Below are 26,056 nucleotides of genomic sequence, written 5' to 3'. Positions count from 1 at the left end.
GCAAGAAAAGAAGAGGCTCCTTTGAATTTCTTGTCAGATCCACGTGAAGGAAGGTCTACTCTCCGACCAGCGGACATTTTTGTGTTTGGATGGCCAGGGGGGAAGCATGCTTGTGTGGACCTTACTGGGGTGTCCCCTCTTGTCGGGCTTAGGGACACCGGGTTTGTTGCTAGGCATGCCGTGCTAAAGGCAGAAGCAGGAAAAATTGCTAAGCACGAGAAGGCGTGTGTGGAGAATCAACACGCCTTCATTCATTTTGCTTTTGACACATTTGGGTCTCTTGCCCCCGATGCTGTTGCGTTTCTAAAAATAGTTCAGCGGGTCGTGCACAGTAACTCATCGACGCCGAAGAACGATAACTTTGTTTTCAGTAGGATCCGTTTTGCCATTCAAAAGGGGGTGGCGGCGCAGCTTGTTACCCGCTTACCTGCCTTTTTATTGTAATTGGAACTATTTTTAATATAATTTAACTCTTTAAAAAAAATTATCTTCAAAATCTTTAGTGTATGAAATATATGTTCCACTTAAGATGTATATAAAGATTTTGATATTTTACACCTCGTGTTCTATACAGGTTCTAAGCTAGTTATATTTTCTTAAACAATATTGAAAATAGTAATATTGATGCAGATCATTCAAGTGAATCCCCTTGATTTGGTCATTCTCTCACATAGGTGATCCAAGAGTTGATGAACTCTACAAGGACCATCTTTATAGAGCTGCTTAATGAGCTAGAATATGGTTCAAGCTGATTAAAGTAGATATAACTTTTATAAGGTTTTCAGGACCCGTAAATAATTAATAAACATGTCTCATATGTAGTCAGATCATTGACAAAGTTTGCCACAACTATTAGATTTGAGTTCCATTATCTTGATTCCTAATTTCAAACTTAACGATTTTTCCTAGTTTTAACAGATGACTTATTTGATAATTCGAGCATACATAATTGTATCAATCTTCGATCTCTTAAGAATCTTCCTTCATTTATTATCTAAAACGAATTATCTTTCTCAAAGGTGATTTTGGAAAATACTCCACTAACTCCTTTCTTAAACGATAAACAAAATTTTATCACCTTTGGTATAGTTTTTAATTGGTATAGTTTAAAAACATAATTGCTTTAAAGATAAAAACAATATCTAAAAAGATAAGTAAACTTTTTATCTGGTTGAACAGATTGTACGTGTTCATGTCAATGCACAAATATACATGTCATATTTAACCTTTAGGGTTTGTGCTGATTTTGACCTATCAACCCATAAACACGACTCATTTACGAGTATTACACTAAACACACTTTTAAAGTTTAAAACCCTCTCTTCTTTGTTATTCATAGGCATATATACACACACCATATTACATCACACATTCTTTTACTATTTTGTAAGCAAGTACATAACCATAGGTCCATACATATTTAAGACACTAAATCAAACACCAAAACTTTGAAAAACATACTCAAGTAAGGCATGCATCACCTAATTAAGCAGATACATTAGATTGCACCTTCATAACCTCCCTATCAACTGCTTTCTTCAAAAAACTATCTTCATCCAGTATCATTTGAACAGGCAAGAAACCGAGATCATTCGCCATAGCAAGCATCATCCTCTTCGTCTCGGATTTAAACTCCTCCAAATCCACCGTCCCATTCGAATCACGATCAAACAACAAAAACAAGGAATCATAAATATGAGAGAGCTCTTCAGGGTCGGGTTTCACATCAATCAAAAAATGGGTTTCAATCATTCTTAAAGACTGTAGTTCTTTCAACATCTCCGAATATGACAACAAGCCATCATGGTTTGTGTCTAGGTAAGCGAACCGATCTTGAACCGAACCGTTGAATGCTTCATCGTCTTCGATAAAGCCTAGAATGATGGCACCATCTAGTAACTCAACACTCATTTTTGTTTCTATGTATTTATTTTTTTTGTTATAACTTGTTGGTATTATGTAATAAGTTGTGATTTAAGGTGAGTAATATATAGATGTTAAAAAGTATATGTTCATTGGTATTGGTCTCATCATTCATGGGGCTATAATTAATTGATGCGTGCGTTTAAATAACGCGGGTCAAGTCTTGTGGTTTTTGACTTAATTTGATTATTTTATTCGTATTATTGTTGATGGATCATGGATTCTTACTCTTCGTGTCATACCTTCCTCTCCGAGTACGGTTGAGTGGAATAAAGTATTTATAAATAAACGAACGAATATGCCTTTGGTTATTAAATTAATGGAATCATGTTCCGTGTATCCTAGGCAATTGTTTTGCATATGTTACATATGCAACACTTTTATGTACAACAAATAGTTATTATGGTTAACAATCACCTCGGTCTGTACTCGGTAATTATTGACAGAATAATAAAAAAATCCGATATAAATTTTTCTTATAAATATTCCATAGGAATACAATGCCAGCAACTGAGGATATTATTTCTAGTAAGGCTACGTGTAGTGGGCTGCAAAATTGGGTGACAAGAGGCGAGAACACCGCCCCCCTATATGACAAAGGGGCGATAAGTGGGAGGCGACATACATTTGTTGCCTGGTTTGTTTATGATGATGATGATGTGGCGATCAACTATTGGTTTTTTTTTGGGGGGGGGGGATTTTTGGGCTACAACACCGCCCATGTATGGCTACATGTCGCCCATTTTACCTCGTATTAAAAATCCTCTTCATTTTGTAGCTTCTTTACTACACATAGCCTAAGATTACTGTCTTCACGCAAGTATACGCATGGCAAGTTTTGGAATCCCTATCTTTGTACGTGGTATCCCAATTGATGCATGGTAAGTCACATAATAAGTTATCTTGGTTTACCATTTTAGTTTTCTAATAAATATGAGGGCTTTGATTTGACGAGTTTCTTATACAAAACCCTACAATGGTGGTCTAATATATTGTTGCATTTATTTTGTGTGAGATGCTTTGGTGTGTCTCGGCTCAGTACGCAAAACCCTACATGATAATGTATAAGTCGAGTTACTGGTGCACGGGAAATTATTATAACTTGTATTATTTAAAAATGTAATTCATTATATTTTCAAAATGTGAAATTATAATGTAGTTAGTAATTGTTATTTCCTACTATGGTCAGTTGTTACTGTACTAGTTATAACAAGCATGTGTCTCTAGTACCAAAATAACATGCTATGGTTGTGTTATGGCTTCTTGAAACCTAAACGCCTCACTACCACATTCAGACTATTAAAAAAAACTAGTTATCGTACACACGTATCTCTTACATATTACAAAACTTGTTATGACTTAGAGCATCTCCAACAACAAGCCTCCACAAACCGCTATATCAACGCCACATCATATTCCAAACTTTTCTTAAAAACATAATATTTTTACACAGCAACAAACCCCCACAAACCTTATTAAATAATATTATAATAATACAATATACATATACATGCCAATATATATATATATATATATATATATATGTGTGTGTGTGTGTTTATGAGAGTAGGGCCCCACCTTTTATCCCCTATGTGGTTTGGATGAAGTTTGTGTATGCAAACTTTGTAACAAACTTTTAGTCCACAACAATAAAGTTTGCATCTTCTCAAGTTTGTAGATGACACATGTATTCAAGCCTAGGAATTTGATCCTTGTTATAGATGCTCTTATACGACTCGACAACACATTACAAGAACCTATCGTTAGTATAACCACACGTGTTTAACAACAAGATATGTTATGACCAAATATTCCTCTTTGTAACAAAAATCAACGCAATAGAACATCTTTTATATTTCTTGTAAACAATATATAGGACAATAAACCAACACTATGGAAAAGATACTTCAATAATGCATGCATGAACTAAGCAGATACATTGGACTTCAACTTCATAGCCTCCCTATCAACAGCTTTCTTTAATTTATGAGAAAGGCATAAATGGAAGTGATGCAGTTTCGGAAGCATTCAATGGCTCAAGACGATCATGATAATCAAAGACGATAAAATCGAACCAAAGGCTCAAAGAACAATGTTCTTATAATTCAAAACTTAATCAAAAGCTAATGAAAACATTTACAATCAATCCTATTTATACTAGACAGGAAAAGATAAACATAGAAACTAGATAAACATAAAATAATAAAAGATAATAAAAAATCAGAATTTAATATTTCCCCTAAAGTCAATAATATCATTATCATTACGAAAAGACAATTCCTTAAATAATTCCCCTAAAGTCAAACCAGTATCTTCAAATTGAATGTGTAAATCTGGAGATCCCGACCTGCGTGATTCAAGTTGCAATTTTCCCATAATCCGAGGCTTATTTGTTGATGACTCCACAAACGGTTCAACCCCTCCGTACAAGGAACAACCACTTTTAGCCATCGTCTTGCCACCCATGTCCACCATGTCACCACTTTTAGCCATCGTCTTGCCACCCATGTCCACCATGTCACCACCTGCAACACTTTTTCCAGCCACTAAAAACTCACTGAAAACACCGGCGGAAACCTTGTCATGTTCATACATAGACTCGGTTTCTATGGGTAACCCACTAAGAACATGTTTCACAAATAAACATTCATCTTCATCGAACACGGGGTTGTCTTCCGACACACTTTCTCGATAAATTGGTTCAAAAAACCGAGGTGGGTGACTGCCAAACGGCTGCTGCTCTCCGTCGCCACCTTCGTCCCAAACGATGGTGCTCGACTCGGTTTCCGCCTCGCGCATCTCCTGTTGTAACTCGAGATCACGGACTCGTTTACAGAGCCGTTCAATCTCTTCCAGATCGCGGACTCGTTTGATCTTCTTAAGATCTCGTGGGTCGGAACAGACTTCCTTGCAGCCCCGGTCGGCGACTCAGCGAGTAGGACATCGATCTTCTCCACGAGCACATGAATAGAAACTCCTCCTTTCGTTGCCTCTGTCGGCGAATCTACGAGCGAGAAAGTATTCATCTTCATGTCGAGCCATTTGAGAACCAAAAGCTTTGATACCAACTGATGCAGTTTTGGAAGCATTCAATGGCTCAAGACGCTCATGATAATCAAAGTCGATAAAATCGAACCAAAGGTTCAAAGAACAATGTTCTTATAATTCAAAACTTAATCAAAAGCTAATGAAAACGTTTACAATCAATCCTATATATACTAGACAGGAAAAAATAAACATGGAAACTAGATAAACATAAAATAATAAAAGATAATAAAAAATTAGAATTTAAATTAGGAGATGCTCCTGCATCAGGAAGCTAAAATACATAAATAGAAGCCCAACGAAGAAATGGTTACTAAAAGACATAAATGGAAGCCAAACTACATAAACGGGAACGAAACAAAGAAAAGGTAGTCTTTGTGCCTTTTAAACTCCATTTGTGCAATTTAGGCTCTTTTTGTGCCTTTTAAGCTCCTTTTTGCGTTTTGGGTTCCTTTAGTGCCTTTTAGGCTTCGTTTGTACATTTTGGGCTTTCTTGGAGCATTTTGGGCTCTTTTGTGCCTTTTGGGCTTCTTTGAGCATTTTGGGCTCTGTTTATGCTCTTTTGGGATCCCTTTGTGCCCGCTAGGCTCCCTTTATACCTTTTGGGCCTCTTTGTGTCTTTTGAGAATCATTTGTGTCTTTTGAGCTATGTTTATACCTTTTGGGCTGCGAGTTATGTCACTATGTGTTATAGGTGGCTTGATTTTTTGTGGTTTGCTTTGCAACTCGTGTCTTGCTTGTTACACTACGCATATATTGGTGTACCAGTTATAACAAGCATGCGTCTCTAGTACCAAAATAACCTGCTATGGCTATTTATGGCTTCATGAAACCTAAACAAGTCACTCACATTTTTCATGGTCCATTCATATTTTAGTAAGCATGTATCCCTAACATCAAAACAACTTATGATGATCTACTGTGGTTTCGTGCAAACTAGACATCTCGGTAACACATTACAAGAAGTAGCCATTAGTGTACCAGCAGATGATCTCCTCGCGCCCACGCTCGCAGAGACCTGTTGCGGTGTGCGTCATCTAGGTGGCCACACCGGTACCCCTCCTCGTGCCCTTCCTCGCCTACATCACAATAGATAATCTTACACATCTAAAAATGTATCACTTTAAGGGGTCTAAAAAGAATGAAAAAATGATTCTAAAAGTATCTAGTAACATTGGCTTCGTGCAGACCTATTTGACTCGATATTTGGAATCTAGCACAAACATAAAGAACATAATTTACTAAAATTTTAATTTAGCTTGAACTCTTAAAAAAATATAATTAAAAACTAGCATCATAACCAGAATAGTCTCAAATTAGCGCAAGTTCTTACACTAGTTAACTAGCTTGGGCTCGAACTGAGCTCAACATTTTTGTAAATATTTCTTTACTCTTTTTTTATCTTCATGATAATTATTATTCTATCTAGATTTTTGTAAATTATGTTGGTATTTATAAAAATTAATACATTTTAATTTTTAACAGTTATATATTTTTATTTTACCTTTGTAAAGCTACTTTGAGTTTATATCCAAATTTTAATACATTTTAATTTTTATCAATTATTTTTATTTTACCTTTGTAAAGATAAATTGAGTTTATATCCAAATTTTAATACATATTAATTTTTATCAGTTATTTTTATTTTACCTTTGCAAAGCTACATTGAGTTTTTATCCAGATTTTAATGCCCAAACTCACCAACCAAACACTAATTGAGGTAGCTAGGAAACATTTAAGTATTTAACGTGATGGAAGAAATATTAATAAAACAGAGAACCATGCTTGATGTTAAGAGCATCACGTGATGAATTACAGAAGATAAGTTTACACAACAATAAGGAGTTGAATTTTAAAAATCCAATGCGTTGACTTGCTATTTCCATTATTGTATAATGCGTGACAAAGAGCTTTTACACCACTATATGTGTGTGCTTGTGTTCTAAGAGCATCTCCAGTTTGGTAAACTGTTGTTCATGTTTCAAACCGTCACCTCAGCATGACACATCAGATTTCAAACTAACATTCAAAAACCTTTTTTTATCTTCCAGTGGGCATTATCCGTCCTTGTTTCAAACCGCCAGCTCACCATCCAACTCATCATCTACTATTTCCTTTAATTTAATTTATATCAGTTATATATTTTATAATTTGTTATTTTTATATTCTATATACATTAAATAACTTAAAATATAAAAAAAACAAAAATCAATAAAGAAAAGACAATTACTAGATATAAACACGGCTCAAAAATAATTTTAAAACATACTACAGTTTTAGAAAAAAACACCAAAAATCTTAAATATATATAATGAAACCTTTAAACGCTCTCTGTTTGTTATCTCACCTAATATTTGATATGAAATCATATAAAATATCGTTATATTAAAAATTAATATCCGATTCTTTTGAAAATACATAGTTTATAATGATATGAACAAAATTTTATAGTAAAAAAAATAAGCGGGTTATAGGTCTCACCAAACCTATATAGCTTTTAAACCGGATTATAACATCTCATTTATTTGTGAAACCTGTTTCATCATAAAACTCTAAGTATATTATTAATTTTCTTATAATAAATAAAATTAAAATTTAAAAAAAATCTAAATAGTATAATTGAATTACGTAAAAAACCTCCGTAATACAAGGATAAAAGCTAGTGAAAAATATAAAACTTACAACCCTTGTTATAGTAGATTAGGTTAAAAAATAAATAATTTAATAACTTCTATATCTCCATTATTAATGTGAATTATTATTGGGCCCCATGTGAAAGCTTCAAACGTCGCTCCGTATTTCCGATGCGTTCCAATACTGACAACCATCTCCAATGGTGAATTTTAAGTGTTTGAAATATGATACAACTCCATGTGGGATTCAATACAACCCATTGGAGATGCTCTAATAAAAAGAATATTGTATTCTTGTGTAGTAAGAGCGGACAAGTAAAGATCGAATCAATGATCAAAGAAAATCAATGGTTTAAATAAGTTGCATGATAACGAATTTTTTATACTTTAAAATGCGCGCATTTCACATTGGTAAAGGTATTTTTTCTAGTAGCGAGAATAATATTGAGGGCATACCACTATTAATTAAGCATGTGCACTATGTTAGGAGAAAAACATTGGAGTAATTAAAAAAGGTGATTAAAAAAAAATGCAGTTTTTCTTTATTTCATTACGCTTTACTAGCCTATACCACTTTTAACTAATTTATCCAATTATTTTGTAAAAAAAAAGAAGTTAAACTAGGGTTCTCTCAACTCAACATACACGACGGTTTAGTTTTGGCAAAACTCTAGTCCTAGAAACGAATAGCCAACCGTCTAACCTAATTCGTCAACCTCAATTAGTGGTGGAATCGAACACAAATAACCAATTAAATTATTGAGTTGAGCTGAAAAAGTACTTTAATCGACTACATAACATTTTCTAAAATGTGGAATTCATCACAAGTGTGTTCAATTTTTTTTCACAACATTTTAGCATAAACTTTTCTAATAACATTGATACTGGTACCAATATTATCGTAATTTATAACAACATTTTTTCTTATAGTTTTTGATCAATTAAAACATGTACTAATTATATCCTTTTGTGCTTATCACAATTTTAATTTTTAGCCTTTATGTATAGCGAGTGCTGATATCATAACAAACCACCAACCGACTTCATGACGTATCGTGTGAGAATCCAAATAGTTATATTTTCTTATATATAATTTTAATAATTGAAATTTAATAAAAAAAACAAGATAGGCACATAAAGTAAGATATGAATGGATTTATTATAATATCAAACAGTCAAAAGCGTTGAAAGCTTGCCCATCACCTCACCAAACAACCAAACTAAAATAAAATTTTATCCTTGAAAAACTCTTGTATAAATACACAGAAGTAGCCTCCTTCATTCTTCACCCTTCTTCCATATATTTCTTCTATAGAAACAAGTCAACATGGTTTCAAAGAGATTCCTTCTTGTTGCCCTTGCATTTGCAACTGTTCTCCTAGTTATTTCTGAAATAGCTTCTGCTAAGGAATTGGCCTCCAACCATGAGAGTGAGTTAATTATCTATATAACAAAAAGTAACATATATATAGTTTTTGATTGGATATATGCATAGGTTTGGTTATTTTCCTAATTTTATTTTATGTTTTATATATTCTTTAATTTTAATTTCACCTTTTATTTATAATTTTATATACTATAGTCTAATATAAGTAATCGTACCGTAACAAACATAGTTGTGTTCAGAATAATGTATCTCTTATGTCATAATTAACTATACCAATTATAGGTACCTAAACGGTAATGAATCAAACCGAAACAATACTGACCAAACATTGGTACCAATACCTATATAATTGGAACCGGTGTTAGAATCCATTTTTATGGTTTTCAATCAATGTAACATATTTTGTTTCTTCTCAAATAAAATAAGTTTTATAAAATTTCGAATATATTTCACGACTCCCTTATGTTTATCTACTTTTTGTACGTGTGCATGCATAATAATAATTACATGCATTCTTGAAATGATGTAGGTGAGGTAGAAGATGCCAAGTATCATCATGATGATCATGGATACTACAATGGTGGACGTGGCGGGTACTACAACGGTGGTGGACGTGGTGGATACAACAACGGTGGCGGCTACCACAACGGTGGCGGCTACCACAACGGTGGTAGTTACAGCGGCCGTGGATGCAGGCATGGTTGTTGTGGTCGTTACTACAATGGAGGGTGCAACTGCTGCCGCACTCTTGCAGAGGCAAATGCATACAAACAAGCTCATGAGACACAAACTCACAACTAATTATCTAAGTGTCTTGAACGAGTATTGCATCATCATGTTGTTACTTAATTATGTACTTTTTCAACATAGATATGTGCATTTAAAACGTTAGTGTTTAAATGTCACATATGATATAATAAGTCTATCACCATGTACTCGTTAACCTTTCTACTTTGAATAAAAGAAAACTTTTGACACACCATGTAGTTTACCTTCTTGCTTATTTTGTATATCTTTTATAGGGAAAATAACCAAAATGGCTATTTTGACACACCGAATTATCTTAATAGCCAATCTAACTAAAAAATAAAAATTCCCAAAATAGTCATTTTATTTTGTTGGCCGACCGTTTTATTCTATAGTACCAACAAATTACAAAAACAACCACCAATTTCTTAAAAGCATGCTGATTGAGCTACATTTTTGGCCGACAAAGCTATCATCGTGGCCGATTGAACTATATTTTCATCCCACAAATCTAACATACTCGTAAAATAATTTCCGAGACAAAAAAAGTTTTCAAAGAAGGTTGGTTGATCGACTGTGGTGTTTAATCTACTATTGTTTTTTTTATATTCGGTCGGTTTTTTAAAAAGTTGTTGGGGCCGATCGAATAGAAGTACACGTGTTAGATGGTGGGTGGTTAACGCAAAAGCGGTCAGCTGTCAGTCAAATATAGGTCGGGTGAGAGTTTTTTTGTCGGATCTAACAAATAGAAAATGACTAGTTTGAGAATAATTGAGTTGGATTGGCTAGTAAGGGAATTTATTGGGTAAAGATGGTCATTTTGATATTTTCTCTCTTTGAAAACTTTTATTGTTGTACGAAGAATGGTTAATTGTCTTGCATAGGTTATGCAATAATGGATCGTTGTGCACTTTCTTTTATGTGATTTGTTCAAAACAATAACAAATATTAAACTTGAAAAATTACAAAACAATATTGTTAACCAATTGCATATTGTAGCGAGTCTTTTCAACCAGTTTCTTTGATTTAATGGAGCATCTAGTAATACATTTGAGGCATGAAGCTATTTTGGAAGGTCTCGTCCAATGTCAATTAATGCATCTTTTCGAGAGTAGCCTTGATTTCTAACTAATTTTGCTAACTGCATATAGAACTAGTGGGGAAGTTAACGTACAAACTAAAAAAACGTGTTAATTGTGCAATCAATTAGTGTAATCATCATATTTTTTTTTTGAAAATTGACTTTCATTAAAAACAAACACAACCAACGACTCTCCCCAAGACGGAGAAAGACGCCGAAATCCAAAAACCAAAAACAACAATCACGTTACATCAAATAAACACCATCTTTTCCAATCCACTACCCCTATCTTAGATCTATTTTTGTACCAAAGAAAACCCAAAGATTTTATATCCGCAACCATTTCTACCACCTTAGTGTTCTTGCCCGAAAAAATCTTTTCATTCCTAGCCCGCCAAATCCTCCAACAAGTAATGATGACAATGCCATGAATAATCAATCTCTTGTTCCCCGTCGCACCACAAACCTTATGCACTTCCACCAAATCATTGACATGGAAAACAAAAGATCTAGGGATGTTGCACCATGAACCAATCGCATTCCAAACGGCCATAGAAATGAAACACCCGGTTTACAAGTGCTCGAGCGATTCCTCATTACTCTCACATAAAGCGCAACTATGATCATCACAATGCAAATGACGTCTAGCTAAAGCCTCCTTGGTTGGAAGACCATCCAGAACGGCCCTCCACATAAAAATATTACATTTTTTCGGAACCCAATCGCTCCATTGAAAACCGAAACTCCCAGCATCCACAACGGATCGCACCATCCATCTTTTAATCGACGAAACCTCGAACTCTTTGCAGCTACCAACCGCCCAAGACCATGAATCTTCACGGTCAACCATCACCACCCCTTGAAGGAGATCTTCCAACTCTTGCTTCTCGATCACCTCCTGTTGGGAGCAAGGAGCTCTAAGCCAATCCCACACAATGCGACGAGAGGATCCAGTGACCACCAACCGATCTGCTAACAAGACATTTTTATGATTTTCTACCGCATATAAGGACGGATACTTGTCCATAATCGGCGCCGAACCCAACCACAAATCCATCCAAAACCGAACTTGGCGACCATTCCCAACTGTGGCCCGGATCACTCTATTAAAACCCACACCATCAACCTTAAATTTGTTCCAAAACATAACACAATTCTTCCAAACCCCAGAAACCCCATTATTAACCGGAGCAAGCCCCCAACAGCGCGAGGACCCGTGAATAGACAACACTACTCTTCTCCACATCGCGTGATGATCATTAAGAATTCTCCCAAGCCATTTAGTAATCAGCGCTTGATTATTAACCTCTAAACGAGCGATACCTAAACCCCCTTCTTTTATAGGTTTGGTGACTACCTCCCAAGCCACCCATGACATCTTCCTCACTTCATCCGAACCACCCCATAAGAACCTTCTCATCAAAGCTTCTAAATCATTGGTAACCTTCTTTGGTGCCTTAAAAAGCGAAAAATAATAAGTGGGAAGACTATCCAGCACCGATTTAATAAGGGTTAACCGACCGGCAATAGATAACGAATTAACTTTCCATTTAGAAAGCCTCTTCTTGAACTTGGACACAACCGGTTCCCAATTAACCACCCTATTCATGTTAGCGCCAACCATAATCCCTAGATAAGAAAACGGGATTCTACCCGGCTTACAACCCATGAAACCAGCTTGGATATCGATCTCACCATCTTCTACACCTACTCCAAATAACACTGATTTATGGAGATTAATCTTTAGCCCCGAACACAAGTAAAATATGCGAAGAATACGTTTCAAGTTATCAAAGTTAAAAGAAGACCACTCTCCCATAATCATAGCATCATCCGCATAAAAAAGATGGGATAAAGTAGGACCTTCATTAGGAAGAGTAATACCATGAAACGCACCTATATCACAGGCTTGTTTCAACATACCTGAAAAAGCCTCCATAAGAATAATAAAAAGAAAAGGCGATAGCGGGTCACCTTGACGAATGCCTTTATGACACCCAAATTCGAATGTAGGAGATCCATTAACAAGAACAGATGATCTGGTCGCCAACAAAATACCACTAATCCAATCGCACCAGACCGAAGGAAAACCCATCTGAGAAAGAACCGACAACAAGAACTCCCAATTCACATTATCATAGGCTTTATCGAAGTCAATCTTGAACATAAAAATTCTTCTCTCCCTCTTCTTAGTCCAAGCAATAACCTCATTAGCCACCAAAGGGCCATCAAGAATATATCTCCCGGATAAGAAAGCCGACTGATGCTCTGAGACAATCTTATTCATAACCGTTTTGAGTCGATTCACTAACACCTTCGACACAGTCTTTAAAATACAACCAATGAGACTTATCGGTCTAAAATCCCCCAAAGATGACGGATTGTTTACCTTAGGAATTAAGGTGATAAAAGACGAACCAACCCCCGAGCAAAAACTTTTAACACTATGAAAATGATCAAGAATATCCGCAAAATCCTTCTCGAACAACTCCCAAAAAAACCGAATGAACCTAAAATTAAAACCATCCGGCCCAGGAGCTTTGTCATCACCGCATTCAAAAACCGCCTTCTTGATCTCATGCACGGAAAAATCACTTATCAAAAAATCCGCCTCCACCGAAGACAAGACCGAAAACCCATACCCAATCAACCGAGGCCGATGTGTAATAGATTCTTTAAACTTCCCAGCAAAGAAACGCAAAACTTCCTTTTTAATGAGAACCGGGTTTGTTTCCCACGCCCCATTCACTTCCAAACCCGGAAAATAATTTGAAGCTTTACGTTTATTAATAAAACCGTGAAAAAATCGAGAATTTTCGTCTCCATGAATCGCCCAATTACACCGAGCCTTTTGCTTCAAATCCCGGTAATAATGATTATCCAACTCGCCTAGCCGTCTTTTAATTTCGCTTAAAGACCATGTCTCTTCTTCCAACAAATCCCGAACCTCCATGGTTTGGTCCAAATCACGCAACTCTTGCTCCAATAAAACCCTTTCCTCCTTTTCTTTGGCTTTACAATCGATCGCCCATCTAGAGATAGCAACACGCAAAGCTTTAAATTTATACAACAATCTCGCGTCCGGAGAACCATGAAACGAGCCATCAACAAGCGTCTTCTTAACCAACGTCCCAAAATCCTCTCTACCAAGCCAAGAATTGAAAAACCTAAACGGTTTGGGACCATAGTTCTTGGAAGAACCAATTTTCAAAACCAACGGACTATAATCCGGATTATTCCTTTCGAGAGCAATATACTCCGCACACGGCCATTCCATAAAGAAATCCCAATTAACGAAGATTCTGTCAATACGGCTTAATTTATTTCCTGCAACAAAAGTAAAACGCCTCCCTTTCAAGGAGTACTCGTGAAGATTCGAATCATCAATGAAATCGTTAAACTCATTGGCCTCACCCACAATAAACAAAGAATTCCGCCTATCCTCGGCACACCGAACCGAGTTAAAATCTCCTGCCACAATCCACCTCCCATTACCCTCCCCGATCAAATCACGAATTTCCCCCCAAAGTGCTCGTTTAGTAACTAGATTTTGAGGAGAATAAACATTGAGAATATGAAACAAGCTACTCTTTCCTTTCACAGTGCCCGAAACTAAAAGCCAATTATTATTCTTGACCACCCTTTCCATACGAAAGACTTGGGAATCCCAGATCGATAATAACCCACCCGACCTTCCAGACGAAGGAACCCAATCAAATGAATACTCACCATAACCCCAAAACCGTCCCACATCCACAGAATCCAAGGAAACAAATTGCGACTCTTGTAAAACAATAAAACTAACCTCATGAAGGACTCGAAGACCTCGAATCCAATCGGCTTTGCTAGAACTCCCTAACCCACGAATGTTCAGAGAAAAAACATTCATTGAACACCTTCTTGATAGCCTTCGGAAACAAGAACCTCTTTAACATTAGAAACAAAATCTTGCAAATTCTCAACACCTAACGCCTTACTCAACTCAATGGTCTTCTCCAACTCCACCTCAATCGGACCTTGGTGTTGCACCGGATCAATACCTCTACCAATCATCGAGGGCTCCGCAGTCTCTCCCTCGATGTCTCGAACCACCTCCGTATTAGTAGACATCCCTTTGTTAAGATCCGGTGTTAAGAACATTCCTTCAACACCTGTCTCGATACCCCTAGTAACATCCGAAGGCACGTGCATAATACCGATAAACCTATCAAGATCAAACATATCTTTATCCTCCCTTGGTCTCTTCTTAGGACGCTCCCTAGAACCACTACCCCCACTCCGATTAGAAAATAAAGACTTCCGTCTGAACTTCTTATGTCCCTTGCCTTTCAACACAGAAACATTTGTACTATCAACGTTACCATTGTCGACCACCTCCTCATTAGAATGATCATAAGAGTTCGAACACTCACCGACCATCACGTTAGAATTATCGTTCACACAACCATCCAAACCATTAACAACATGTTCCCTGACAGAAAACTCATTAGCTTGAGAACATTCGCCCTCTTCACGATGCACATTATGAAACTCATCCTGCACAATATTATCATCACACTTATCCTCCTCCGGTAAAACGGAACCAACATCCTCTTCATACTCTACTACACATTCCGGTATCCATTCCCCAACATCTTCATCCACCCACACTTTAAAAATTTTTCCCCTCCAATTAATGTCCACCCGATCCACAATCCGTTTGCACTCTTTACTCAACACACCGATGAGAGTATACGATAAGTTGTTCTCTTCACCTGATAATGAAGCCGATTGAACCACCTTGCCAAATCTGCTTCCAATCAAATCGCATACCTCGTCTAACACCAACTGAGCCGGAACCCCATGAACTTGGAGCCAGGAGATCCGACCCTCCTCCACACTAGTTCTATCAGACTAAGGTTCTAAAAACTCAAACCAGTCTGACCATTTGCCTTTGTCATTCAGGAAGGCATCCCTATCCCCACTAACGTAGAATACCAACACCACTGAAAGCCCTCCCAGATACTTAATATCTAATGATCTCCAACCATGCTTCCGAACCAACTTTTTCAAAGAAGTTAACGTGTGAAGATTCACCACCCTCCCCGTAAGAGCACATCCCTTCCAATGAGAAAACCGTTCCACCGAATCATCCACCTTAATCTCATCTACTTTGTTCCGATTTAACAAAGAATCAACAAAAGAACGCCCATTACCAACTGATTCATAAGGAACCCCATTCCTATCGGATCCTTCGGAACTAGGGTTTGCTTGACCACTAGGTTTTGCATGGCTATTAACAGGAACCGAAGCCGTCTTCCTCCTATTACCAGAATCGGGTCTATCTAGATTCTCACCATCCACAAACCGAGCAATCGCAATAAACAACTTATACGAACCGATCCATACATCTGATAACTCATCTCCCAACTGTTTGACATCTTTCACCTCGGAAAACGATACGAAAGCAAACCTCTTGCCCCATTTATCCAGCTTCCTAGCTATATAGGAACCTTCGTAACGACCAAAGCTACCCATAACATCTTTTAATTCTTGCGAAGAACACTTTGGGGGAAGATTTGAGACAAAAAACTTCGATAAAACCTTGTTATTACCTTGAGCCTGATGATCATTCCGTTTCCCTTTCCGATTACGTGTTTGTTCCCATTCTTCTGAATCCATGCCGCCGTGGATCGCCCGAGATTTTTGGAGATTAATATTTCGATCAGATCGTTTGACAAGCTGCTTAGTCTGTGCTACATCTTCCAAGCGCCTAAAAAATAAGAAATCATGAGACTTGCAGCCGGAGATGGAGGGTCAGGGCCGGAGGTGCTGGGTGGCTGCCGGAGGTGGAGGTGGACGGGCAGCGGTCGGAGGTGGCGGTGGGGGGGGGGGGGGAGGGGGGTGACGAGAAGGGTGGGTTGAAGAGAGGGGGCTAGGGTTTTAGTACTCTGGTCTAGGTGATGGAGGTGACGGGTGACGGATGACGAAGGTGCTGGGTGACGGAGGTGCTGGGTGGGTTGACGGGTGACGGAGGTGCTGGGTGGCGGGTGACGGGTGACGGTTGACGGAGATGCTGGATGGCTGGTCTAGGTGGAGGTGGACGGGCGGCGGTCGGAGGAGGCGGTGAGGGGGAAGGGGGTGACGGGATTTAGGGTTTTTCAACAGGGTCCGGGTTTTCTTTATAGATACATGTGTAATCATCATATATACAAGTTTGTAATTATATAATTACATCGTAGTGTAATTATAGTATGTTGTAATTACATTACACTATAATTGTACTATGTTATATACATTACATTACTTGATTCGTGCTATTAACACATTTAGAACTAGATAACTTATAATGGATAAGCGTGTTGGAGGTAACTCGTTGGTGAGTGGCTTTCAATAATGCCAACTAAATTTAAAGTCTTTTCCAATTCTATAACTTCAACCTTTTTCTTGTCAGGTTTGGTCATATACTCCCCCGTTGCGACTTATATGGTTGTATATGTAAATAGCAAAACATCTTATTGATAAAAAAAAAGAAGAAGAAGAAATATCATAATACATACACATGTACACATATATAGTTACGCATGTGTATCTATAATAATATATATAAACGAAAACTTAAAAATTCTATGTGTCGCGATGTGGTCGCTCCCTCTCCTTTTCTGGAAGCCACCAGATTGCTTGATATTTAAATGGAGGCGTCTCATGCATTTAACACGAATTCACGGGTATGGATCTTACCAAACCCAGATATTCCTTAAACGGGTTATAACATCCCATTAAATTAAAAATCAATCTCACCAAATTATTGATGTGAAAATCCTATAAAATAGGGATATACTATAAATTATTATATGTTTTTTTAAAAGATATTATTTATAATTAAGAAACAATTTTATAGCAAAAAAATAAGCGGGTCTTAGATCTCACCAAACCCAGATAACTTTTACACCGGGTTATAACATCTTAGTTATTTGTGAAACCTTTTATCATCAAACTCTAAGTATATTATTAATTTTCTTACAACAAAATAAAATTAAACTTTTAAGTAGTATATAAATATCATAAAAGAATAATGTAAAACAGCCCCCGTAATACGGGGGACACAAACTAGTGTTATATATATTAACAAAGAGATTAGTATAGATCATAAGTAAAATCACATTTTTATTACTTTATTTTATTTTGTTTTCTAATATTAGTCTTCCGCAAATTCCTCAGCGTACGCCTAACAGGCTAACACCAATAGGATCTATAAATACATAGATGAAAGAAAAACTGACCTCGCCACATAATTATGCATATGTCTAGAATCGTGTGTGGTTTCAAGTTGTCTTTATTACTTATCTTTTTAGAAACTAAATACAATTAATATTGGTACGTAAAATTGACCTTCTTGTCAAATGACATGAGAGTAATTATTAAGGATTAACATGTTAAGATCTTGAGTTAGAAACATGACTTAAAGAGGTTTTTCCACACTACTAGGTTTTCTCCTTGATGATGTTCGTGGATGAACTAGACATGAAGCGTCAAAATCAGTATAAACGGTTGACATATCGTTCGTCTCATTAAGAATCGTATAGTATTTGGGTAGTTATAAATGCAAAAGATATATAGATACGTAGACCACAATAGGATAAGAATGGCTTTAATGTTTTATTATTTAGAAATGTCAAAGGCAATGAAAGCTTGGCCCCATCTCCTCACCAGCCAACCAAATTGCAATAAAATTGCACCAATGCAAATTTTTGTATAAATACACAAGTGTAGTTCTTCATTCTTCATCCTTCATCCTTCTTCTATCTTCCATATACTTCGTTTCACATAAACAAGTCAAACATGGCTTCAAAGAAATTCCTTCTTGCCGCCCTTGCTTTTGCAACTGTTCTCCTTGTTATATCTGAAATCGCCGCAGCTAAGGAAGTGGCCTCCAACGAGAGTGAGTAAATCGTTGTTTCGCATATTTATGTAATATAGGCTGAGATCCGGTGCAAATGAAATTAATATACTAAACATATAAATAAATAGAGTAATTATTTTTACTCTATAGATTTAAACTAAAGTAATTACACAACAAAAAATAAAATGTATTTCAAACACCGTAGAATGCGAAATAATATGTTTTCAGATGTTAGCATAATTATTCTAGTTATTTATACGTTTCTAATTATCATAAAAACGGTTTATTTGATCTTAAAACTATTAAATATTATATATAACATGCGTTAGATTTAAACTATTAAATATAATTAGAGTAATTATTTTTACTCTACATATGTGAACTAGAGTAATCACACTTTCAAAAATAAAGTGTATTTTAAAACAGTAGAATACGTAATAATATGGTTTCTGATGTTAGCATAATTATTCTAGTTATTTATATGTTTCTAATTATCTTAAAAACGGTTTATTTGATCTTAGCACTATTAAATATTATATATAACATGCATTAGTATTAATAACATATGATCATGCATGATGATGCATGCAATCAATGATGCAGGTGAGGTAAAAGATGCAAAGTATGATCATGATGACCGCGGGTACTACAATGGTGGACGAGGCGGCTACTACAACGGTGGTGGACGTGGAGGCTACAACAACGGTGGTGGACGTGGAGGCTACAACAACGGTGGTGGCCGTGGGGGGTACAACAACGGTGGTGGACGTGGTGGATACAACAACGGTGGAGGCCATGGAGGAGGATATTGTAGGTATGGTTGTTGTGGCGGACGAGGTTACTACAATGGTGGATGTAGGTGTTGCAACACTCTTGCAGAGGCAACTGCGTATAAACAAGCTCATGCGGCACAAACTCACAATTGATCTAAGCATCTTGATGGAGCCATAATTCGTCATGTTAGTTGTTACGTACGTACCGCTTTCGACATATATATACGTGCAATATAATGTCTTAGTAAAATGAATCTTGTACTTAAACGAATACGTTAAATAAATAAAAGTTGATGTGTGTGTTCTCGCTTTTGTATTCATTTTAGTGTATTTACAATTACAAACATTATCATCATCAATATCTCACCAATAGTAAAGCTATAGTAGAGTCTGATAAGAGTAAGATATAGGCAGCCTTATAACCTCTATCATTTAGAAATAGAGAGGCTGTTTCTGGTGAGACCCCCGGTTCGATAGTAGTTTTGCATCAAGCCTTTGACATAAGGCACATAACACTCAACCATCGGGACACCGCCGATTGGTGCGTGTACCTTTGTCTTTCGGTTATCAATGTCATCACATGATGTGTGATTAACCTTCCACCATTTTTAACGCTATTTCATGAGAATAGTAGAATAACATCAAAATTAATGCAATTTCACTTTTGCCCACCCGTGGGTTCACACATATTTACAAATACAAACGAATACAATATATTGCTAATCTGTGGATGGTAGAAAGGATTGCTAGACTAGCTTATAGAGCTGATTCGAGAAGGTTAGTCTTCCAAACAATCATACAAGTAAATGATTCACAAAAAAATATTGGTACTCAATTCATAATCTCCTTCTATAGTTCTATAGGCTACAACGCAAAACAACTAAAAAACCCACTATGACACTAACCCACTACTAATGAGCGTGGCTACATGGCATGAATTTTGGTCCTCTACATCATGTGGAACCCGTATATGGATGGTGCAAGAAATAACCAACATAACTTCCTTAATATTAGATATATAGCTAGTGGCCTTTAGTTCTTTTGATGTTTGCATCGTTATGTTACTATGTTGGTATTGTTACTCCAATACATAGTCCGATATTATTCATGACAGACGTAGTTTCCAAGATTCGTTGGATAATATATCTGTACGTTTTACAAGAGTTACTTATTATTGTTCTGGGTCCACCTACACTCCGGTGTGGCAATATCAATGCCAAATATTTAGCTGTCAAATATGTATTTCATTAGTGTATGAAACACCATATTATTCATATGCATTTCATCAAACTTATGGTTATAGCTATTAGTTTCTTCGTGTTCAATATGTACCTACTAATATTTAACTTGCCGATAGTATTTGACAAAAGGTAATTTTTGACTTTCACTTTAATGTCGAATGATTCTTCATGTTTTAAGTCACATGAATAGCTAAAACAGCCTATCCATACCTTCAAGTAAGGACAAGTCAAATGTTATGGTAAAGTCAAATGTACAGATTTAAGTTCATCAAAATCGAGTGTTGCTTTGGTTCTGGTGTACACAGTTACACACCATGTGTTCGATTCGATGAAATGTTGTTTGTGTTAATGGTGTCATGATGTCTAATCTCCCCCACATGTGCACCGAACCATATGCGTGGCAATTGACCCCCACCCATTTCAAACTCGGCATGTGCGTAAATTCAAACTTATAATACAAAGCAAGGTTGAATTAGAAGCAAAATAGTGACATCTGATCTAGCAGATATTATGTACAAGAAGACTTTAAAGATGGAAACAAAACACCGGCACCGGACCAGGTGAATGCCTATAGATATTAACTGAATTATATTTGTGTTTCAGTTTTCATATTCATGTATCATAATTCAATGCAAATGTGACCCGGAAAAAAAGGAACGTTTCGATGTTTAACAATTAACAGTCTTAGATCCAAGCTTCATGTTGTTGTGCTTGTTTAGATTAAAAGAGTTTATTTAAGCTTAGTTAATGGTGGTTGTTGGTTCTTTTCTATATTTCTGTTATGTTAATTAATTGTGATTTAGACATGGCTCACTTACGTATTGGAGGCGGTCTATTTTTTTTTTTTTTTTGGATTAGATTATTGAGCATATTACACACAATTGTATTTTTATACTTAATTATTAAATGCATAGGAATTTTTTTTATTGTCATCATTTACGTTGTTTATAAACATCAGACACCTTATGTGACACGTTTGGTTTCACGCCCGCTTGCAAATTTCATGAGAAATCATCCATATGTAACAAATTTCGTACATCAATAGTAACAAAAATAATAAGTTGTATATTTTTTTTGGTAACAATATATGAGAACTTATCATACTTTTATCATTACAATTTCTCTTTCCTTCATTTACAACCACTTTCAAAATATAATAAAAAATTAAAGAGAATGAACAGTAACTTTTCAAACATACAAAAAAAATTACTGTATTTCTCTCTCCTCCACTTATAACACCTTAAATCACTCTATATATTAAAAAAATTCCACTCACATATTTTATTGAATTGAATATAAATGCCGTAAGAAGTGATACAAACCCTGTGAGAGCAACATTCAAAATAAAGAAACATAAAAAAATTAATTAATTAGTCATGGCTCCATTGTCATGTGTTTTTGCTAAACATATAATATTCTAGATCCCTTAACACAATGTGTTGTGGACCTTCTGCTATTTTTTTTTCTAGTAAATTAACTAATTGTAGATGCTTTGATATCAGATTACTGGACATAAAAATTTTCTGGTTGGTTTATTTATATAGGTCAGGTAAGGTTAATCACTTAATATAGATACAATACAATAACTAAAATAAAAACGCCTGCATTAAAAAACAAACAGAAGATAATTCACATGCGTTTGCCATTGGTGCAACCAAACTAGTGAGCTGGTGACCTCTTTTTTCCTACCGTTAAAACATTTTTTTAACTGCCAATAAACACTTTAAATGGGCTACTGGCTAAATTCACCACATCGGTATTCACTCGTCTTTCGATCCTGGAAAATCCCCCACCTAAGGCCAACGCCCGTGAACACTCGCATGAAGGCACGACATTGCGGTGAGATAAAACCCATTCAGTTCAAGTTTCCAATTTAGTGAAAACCACCTACTCACCTAGTCTTCCATCATCACCCTGATGTCTTTGATGGTACATGGCTTAACATTTGCTTGAATCTAGCACTTAACGTATACAGCATAGCTTATGGCTAGAGGGTGGAGGCTGTGATGACTAATGGAGAGTGTGGGCTATAGAGTAAATGAAGAAAACCATAATTATGTTTTGAATAAAAAAATTTAGAAAACACACAAGAAGGGAGAATAAAACCCGGGTATCTTTAATGATAAAGCAGAGACTTAACCATTAGCACCTTTGGTCATTTTATATGTACGTTCACAGCGTATTTTATATGTTGATTCACTCTGGATTTTTTTATATGGACGTTATACTAAAAATTGGAAACTTAATGAATTCTTGTGAACTAGGCAAACCCATAGTGGAACCGCCCGTGCCAACCACCTCATCATTTTTTTGGTTGTTAAACCTGTGACATCTGCCCAATCCGACCCGACCCAGGTACCCGTTTTCGAATCCGATTCTTTTTATGATTTAAAATTTGTTTATTAATCTTTGTAAATTTAACATTAAATAAATTATATATATATATATATATATTTTTATATTACTTACTAATAATAATTTTCCTTCCCGCCGTCCCGCCTCTTTCTCTTTCTTGTCGCCGTCCCGCCTCTTTTCTCTCTTGTCGCCGTCCCGCCTCTTTTCTCTTTCTTGTCGCCGTCCCGCCTCTTTCTCTCTCTTGTCGCCGTCCCGCCTCTTTTCTCTCTTTTTGTCGCCGTCCCGTCCCTTTGCTTAACCCTTAAGTCTGGAAACCCCCTTTTTTCTCTTCTCTTTGTTTGTCCTTTGGTTCTTCCCGCCTAAGGTTGTCTGCGCAGCTCCACGCGCCAGACTCCTTACAAGGAAGCCTGCGTGAAGACCAGTTGTTCCTGCGATACGCGAGGCGAGCTGTTCTCGCAGCGCGCTAAGAATTGTAGTTCTTCTCGCAGCGCGCTAAGAACGGTAGTTCTTCCCGCGACGCGCTAAGAATTGTAGTTCTTCTCGCAGCGCGCTAAGAATGGTAGTTCTTCCCGCGGCGCGCTAAGGATTTAGTTCTTCCCACGGCGCGCTAAGGATTGTCCTCTGTCTGCCTTCGCCCTCGCGCGTGCGCTCGAATCTTCTCGCGCTAGACCTTAAGTCTTTTCTTCTGTTTAGGTCAGCCTGTATTCTTTTAAGATATCTTATCTTTTGTTGAGCTCTTTAGGTCAGTTCCGACATCTGTCCGAAAAGCCACTTTCGGCGCAGCATGCGCACCAATCCTATTGGTTGACAGAAAAAGTGACTGACATAATCTTTTGAAATCTGCTTTTCCCATGCCTTGACCAGTACCTTTATCTGACTCCTCCCATGCTTTATTCTGTAACCTGTCAGCCCTTTTTCCTGTTCCCCGGCTGCCATATCTTTTGATATCTTTTGCTTTTGGCTTCTTGTGCTTTTTAATATCTTTTGCTTGATTTGATAAGATCTTTTTCCTCTTTTTAAGGGACTGTGTTCCCTAGGGTTTCCCTATATATAATACTATTTTCTTGTTATTTAACACTACACACACAAACACTCAAACTCTCCTCTGCTCTCTTCTCCTTGCCCTCTGCCGTTGTTCCTCAGCCGCCTCCTCTCTCTGCCTTCGTCTTTTCCCTTGTCCTGCCCAGATTTCCGGTAATATATAATATATAATAATTTGTTAAAGATGCATATTACTATGCTAACATATATTCAAGGCATAAAACAAATCATTAAACCAATAACCTCTTATTTATAGGTTAACTTGTGCTTGTTTAAAAGTTGATTCTTGCATTATCTTTCAACACACCTTTTTCAGGTGAGTAATCTCGTACCTAATCCCTTTTTTATTTTTAATGTTTTGGGATGTTCATGTGTTCGTACAAACTTGAGTCTTAAACTTGTTTATAAACTTTTGTCGCGCAAAACCCCATGTGTTATGGACGTAGACTTGGCTGTTTATTTGTATGTGTGGATCATTAACCGTCTTGTCGGCCTATTCCGCAGTTTTCATGGATCCATTAGATGAACACGGGAGAACTATCGTTTATGATTTCTCTTTTGTTTACACTTGCACAGTTTTCTTGTTTTTGTGCTCAATTGGGAGCACGGATTGAACTATGAGCTATGATCTAAGGCTTGATCACAATCTGATTACACCCTTGTTGAACACCAGTTATACACATGATGCGCGCAGATATTGTTATCTATTTATATCTATTAAACTTGATTTCTCACCGACACGCAAGTGTTGACGTTTTATTTTAACACATGTTCAGGTTTGCTGTAGCAGCTTTTGGGAATCTCTTGGACGCGTAGGATGTTTTCTTTTGTTTGGACCTAGATTAAAATGTAACAAGACGTATTATGTTATTTGAATATTTTAAGTTATGATATGATTTATGTTACTTTATGTCATGTTCTGCGCGTGCGCAAGGAAATGTATTTATTAAATATTGACACCCAAATAGTGTCGCGAGTAATGAAACAATACGTGGCGCCCCGATGTATAATCCGCCATCGGTCGGGGTGTTACAAAACCAATTTCATTAAGGCGCCAAACAGAAATTTTCCTACTGGCGCCACGCGATAAGAAATGTGAGAGCTCAAAGTGTAGTTCCAACAAAAAGTTCCAACCAATCAAATGAACTAAAAATTCACATATTTACATATAAAAAAGGATTAAATAATAATAGCGGTTGGTTAAACCTCTTCACTACACATGTTTAATAAGTTAGTTACTGCTCCACTGTCTATATGATAGTGACGCGACATCATTTTTTTTCGCTAACAAACCATGGCCCACGATATAGTCTAATAATCGGTTTGTGTTGTGTTTATTTTTGCTGAACGATCGACCGATCGTTTGATGACATGTATTTATGTTAATAGGACTACACCAATTTATTATATGAATGTCTGACCAAATCAATTTGGCTGTATGTACATATGTCAAAAACATCTCACGGGTTGGTACATAAAATTAATTAGTAGTAAATACATTTTTGACTTATATCTCCACATTAAATACCGTTCATACTCGATTCTTTACATAAAAAAGCAAATATATCTAACTTGAATTGCGTGACAGAATTATTTTATATTTAATAACATTATCCTCGCTTCTACTTGTGCACAATTACATTTTCTTTTTTTCAATTTTTCACTGTTTAAAGAAAAGTTTATATATTAGTTTACTAATATTGTTTTACACAGCAGATTTAATAAATATTGTATTGCATTTTTAAGGTGTACAAAAAATATATATGTCTGGGTTTGACGTAGTTCACTATAAATCACATGTTTTTCAACGACTAATGTGTCGGTAGTTTTCAAATCCATGAAGGTTATGAAACCAAAGGGGCTTGGACTATGTTATGATAATCGATTGTTAGACTGTGTGTTGTGAAATAATTAGCAAGAACTAGTTATCGCGTCACGTCACTATCAT

The 26,056-nt window shown here is 36.4% G+C and overlaps 3 protein-coding genes across 3 annotated transcripts; 2 read left to right on the top strand and 1 right to left on the bottom strand.

The window, feature by feature from the left end:
• Positions 1–1,485: 1,485 nt before the first annotated feature.
• On the bottom strand, positions 1,486–1,911 carry LOC143549042 (uncharacterized). The gene has a single exon (XM_077040055.1). It carries the CDS (start codon positions 1,909–1,911, stop codon positions 1,486–1,488), a length of 426 nt encoding a protein of 141 aa, XP_076896170.1.
• A 6,808-nt stretch (positions 1,912–8,719) lies between these two features.
• LOC143549032 (uncharacterized) lies at positions 8,720–9,950 on the top strand. The gene is made up of 2 exons (XM_077040049.1): positions 8,720–9,031; positions 9,518–9,950. Exons 1-2 carry the CDS (start codon positions 8,929–8,931, stop codon positions 9,787–9,789), a joined length of 375 nt encoding a protein of 124 aa, XP_076896164.1. The 5' UTR covers positions 8,720–8,928; the 3' UTR covers positions 9,790–9,950.
• Positions 9,951–18,590: 8,640 nt separating this feature from the next.
• On the top strand, positions 18,591–19,778 carry LOC143549031 (uncharacterized). Its single transcript, XM_077040048.1, has 2 exons — positions 18,591–18,737; positions 19,302–19,778. Exons 1-2 carry the CDS (start codon positions 18,638–18,640, stop codon positions 19,622–19,624), a joined length of 423 nt encoding a protein of 140 aa, XP_076896163.1. The 5' UTR covers positions 18,591–18,637; the 3' UTR covers positions 19,625–19,778.
• Positions 19,779–26,056: the final 6,278 nt, after the last annotated feature.

The sequence above is a fragment of the Bidens hawaiensis genome, unplaced genomic scaffold (assembly GCF_021521415.1).
Source record: "Bidens hawaiensis isolate Kalapana, Puna unplaced genomic scaffold, B.hawaiensis_p1.1 tig00015384_1, whole genome shotgun sequence".
Classification (NCBI taxonomy): Eukaryota; Viridiplantae; Streptophyta; class Magnoliopsida; order Asterales; family Asteraceae; genus Bidens; species Bidens hawaiensis.
The sequence above is the reverse complement of the archived record's forward strand: the minus strand, read 5'-3'. Positions and strand labels throughout refer to the sequence as shown.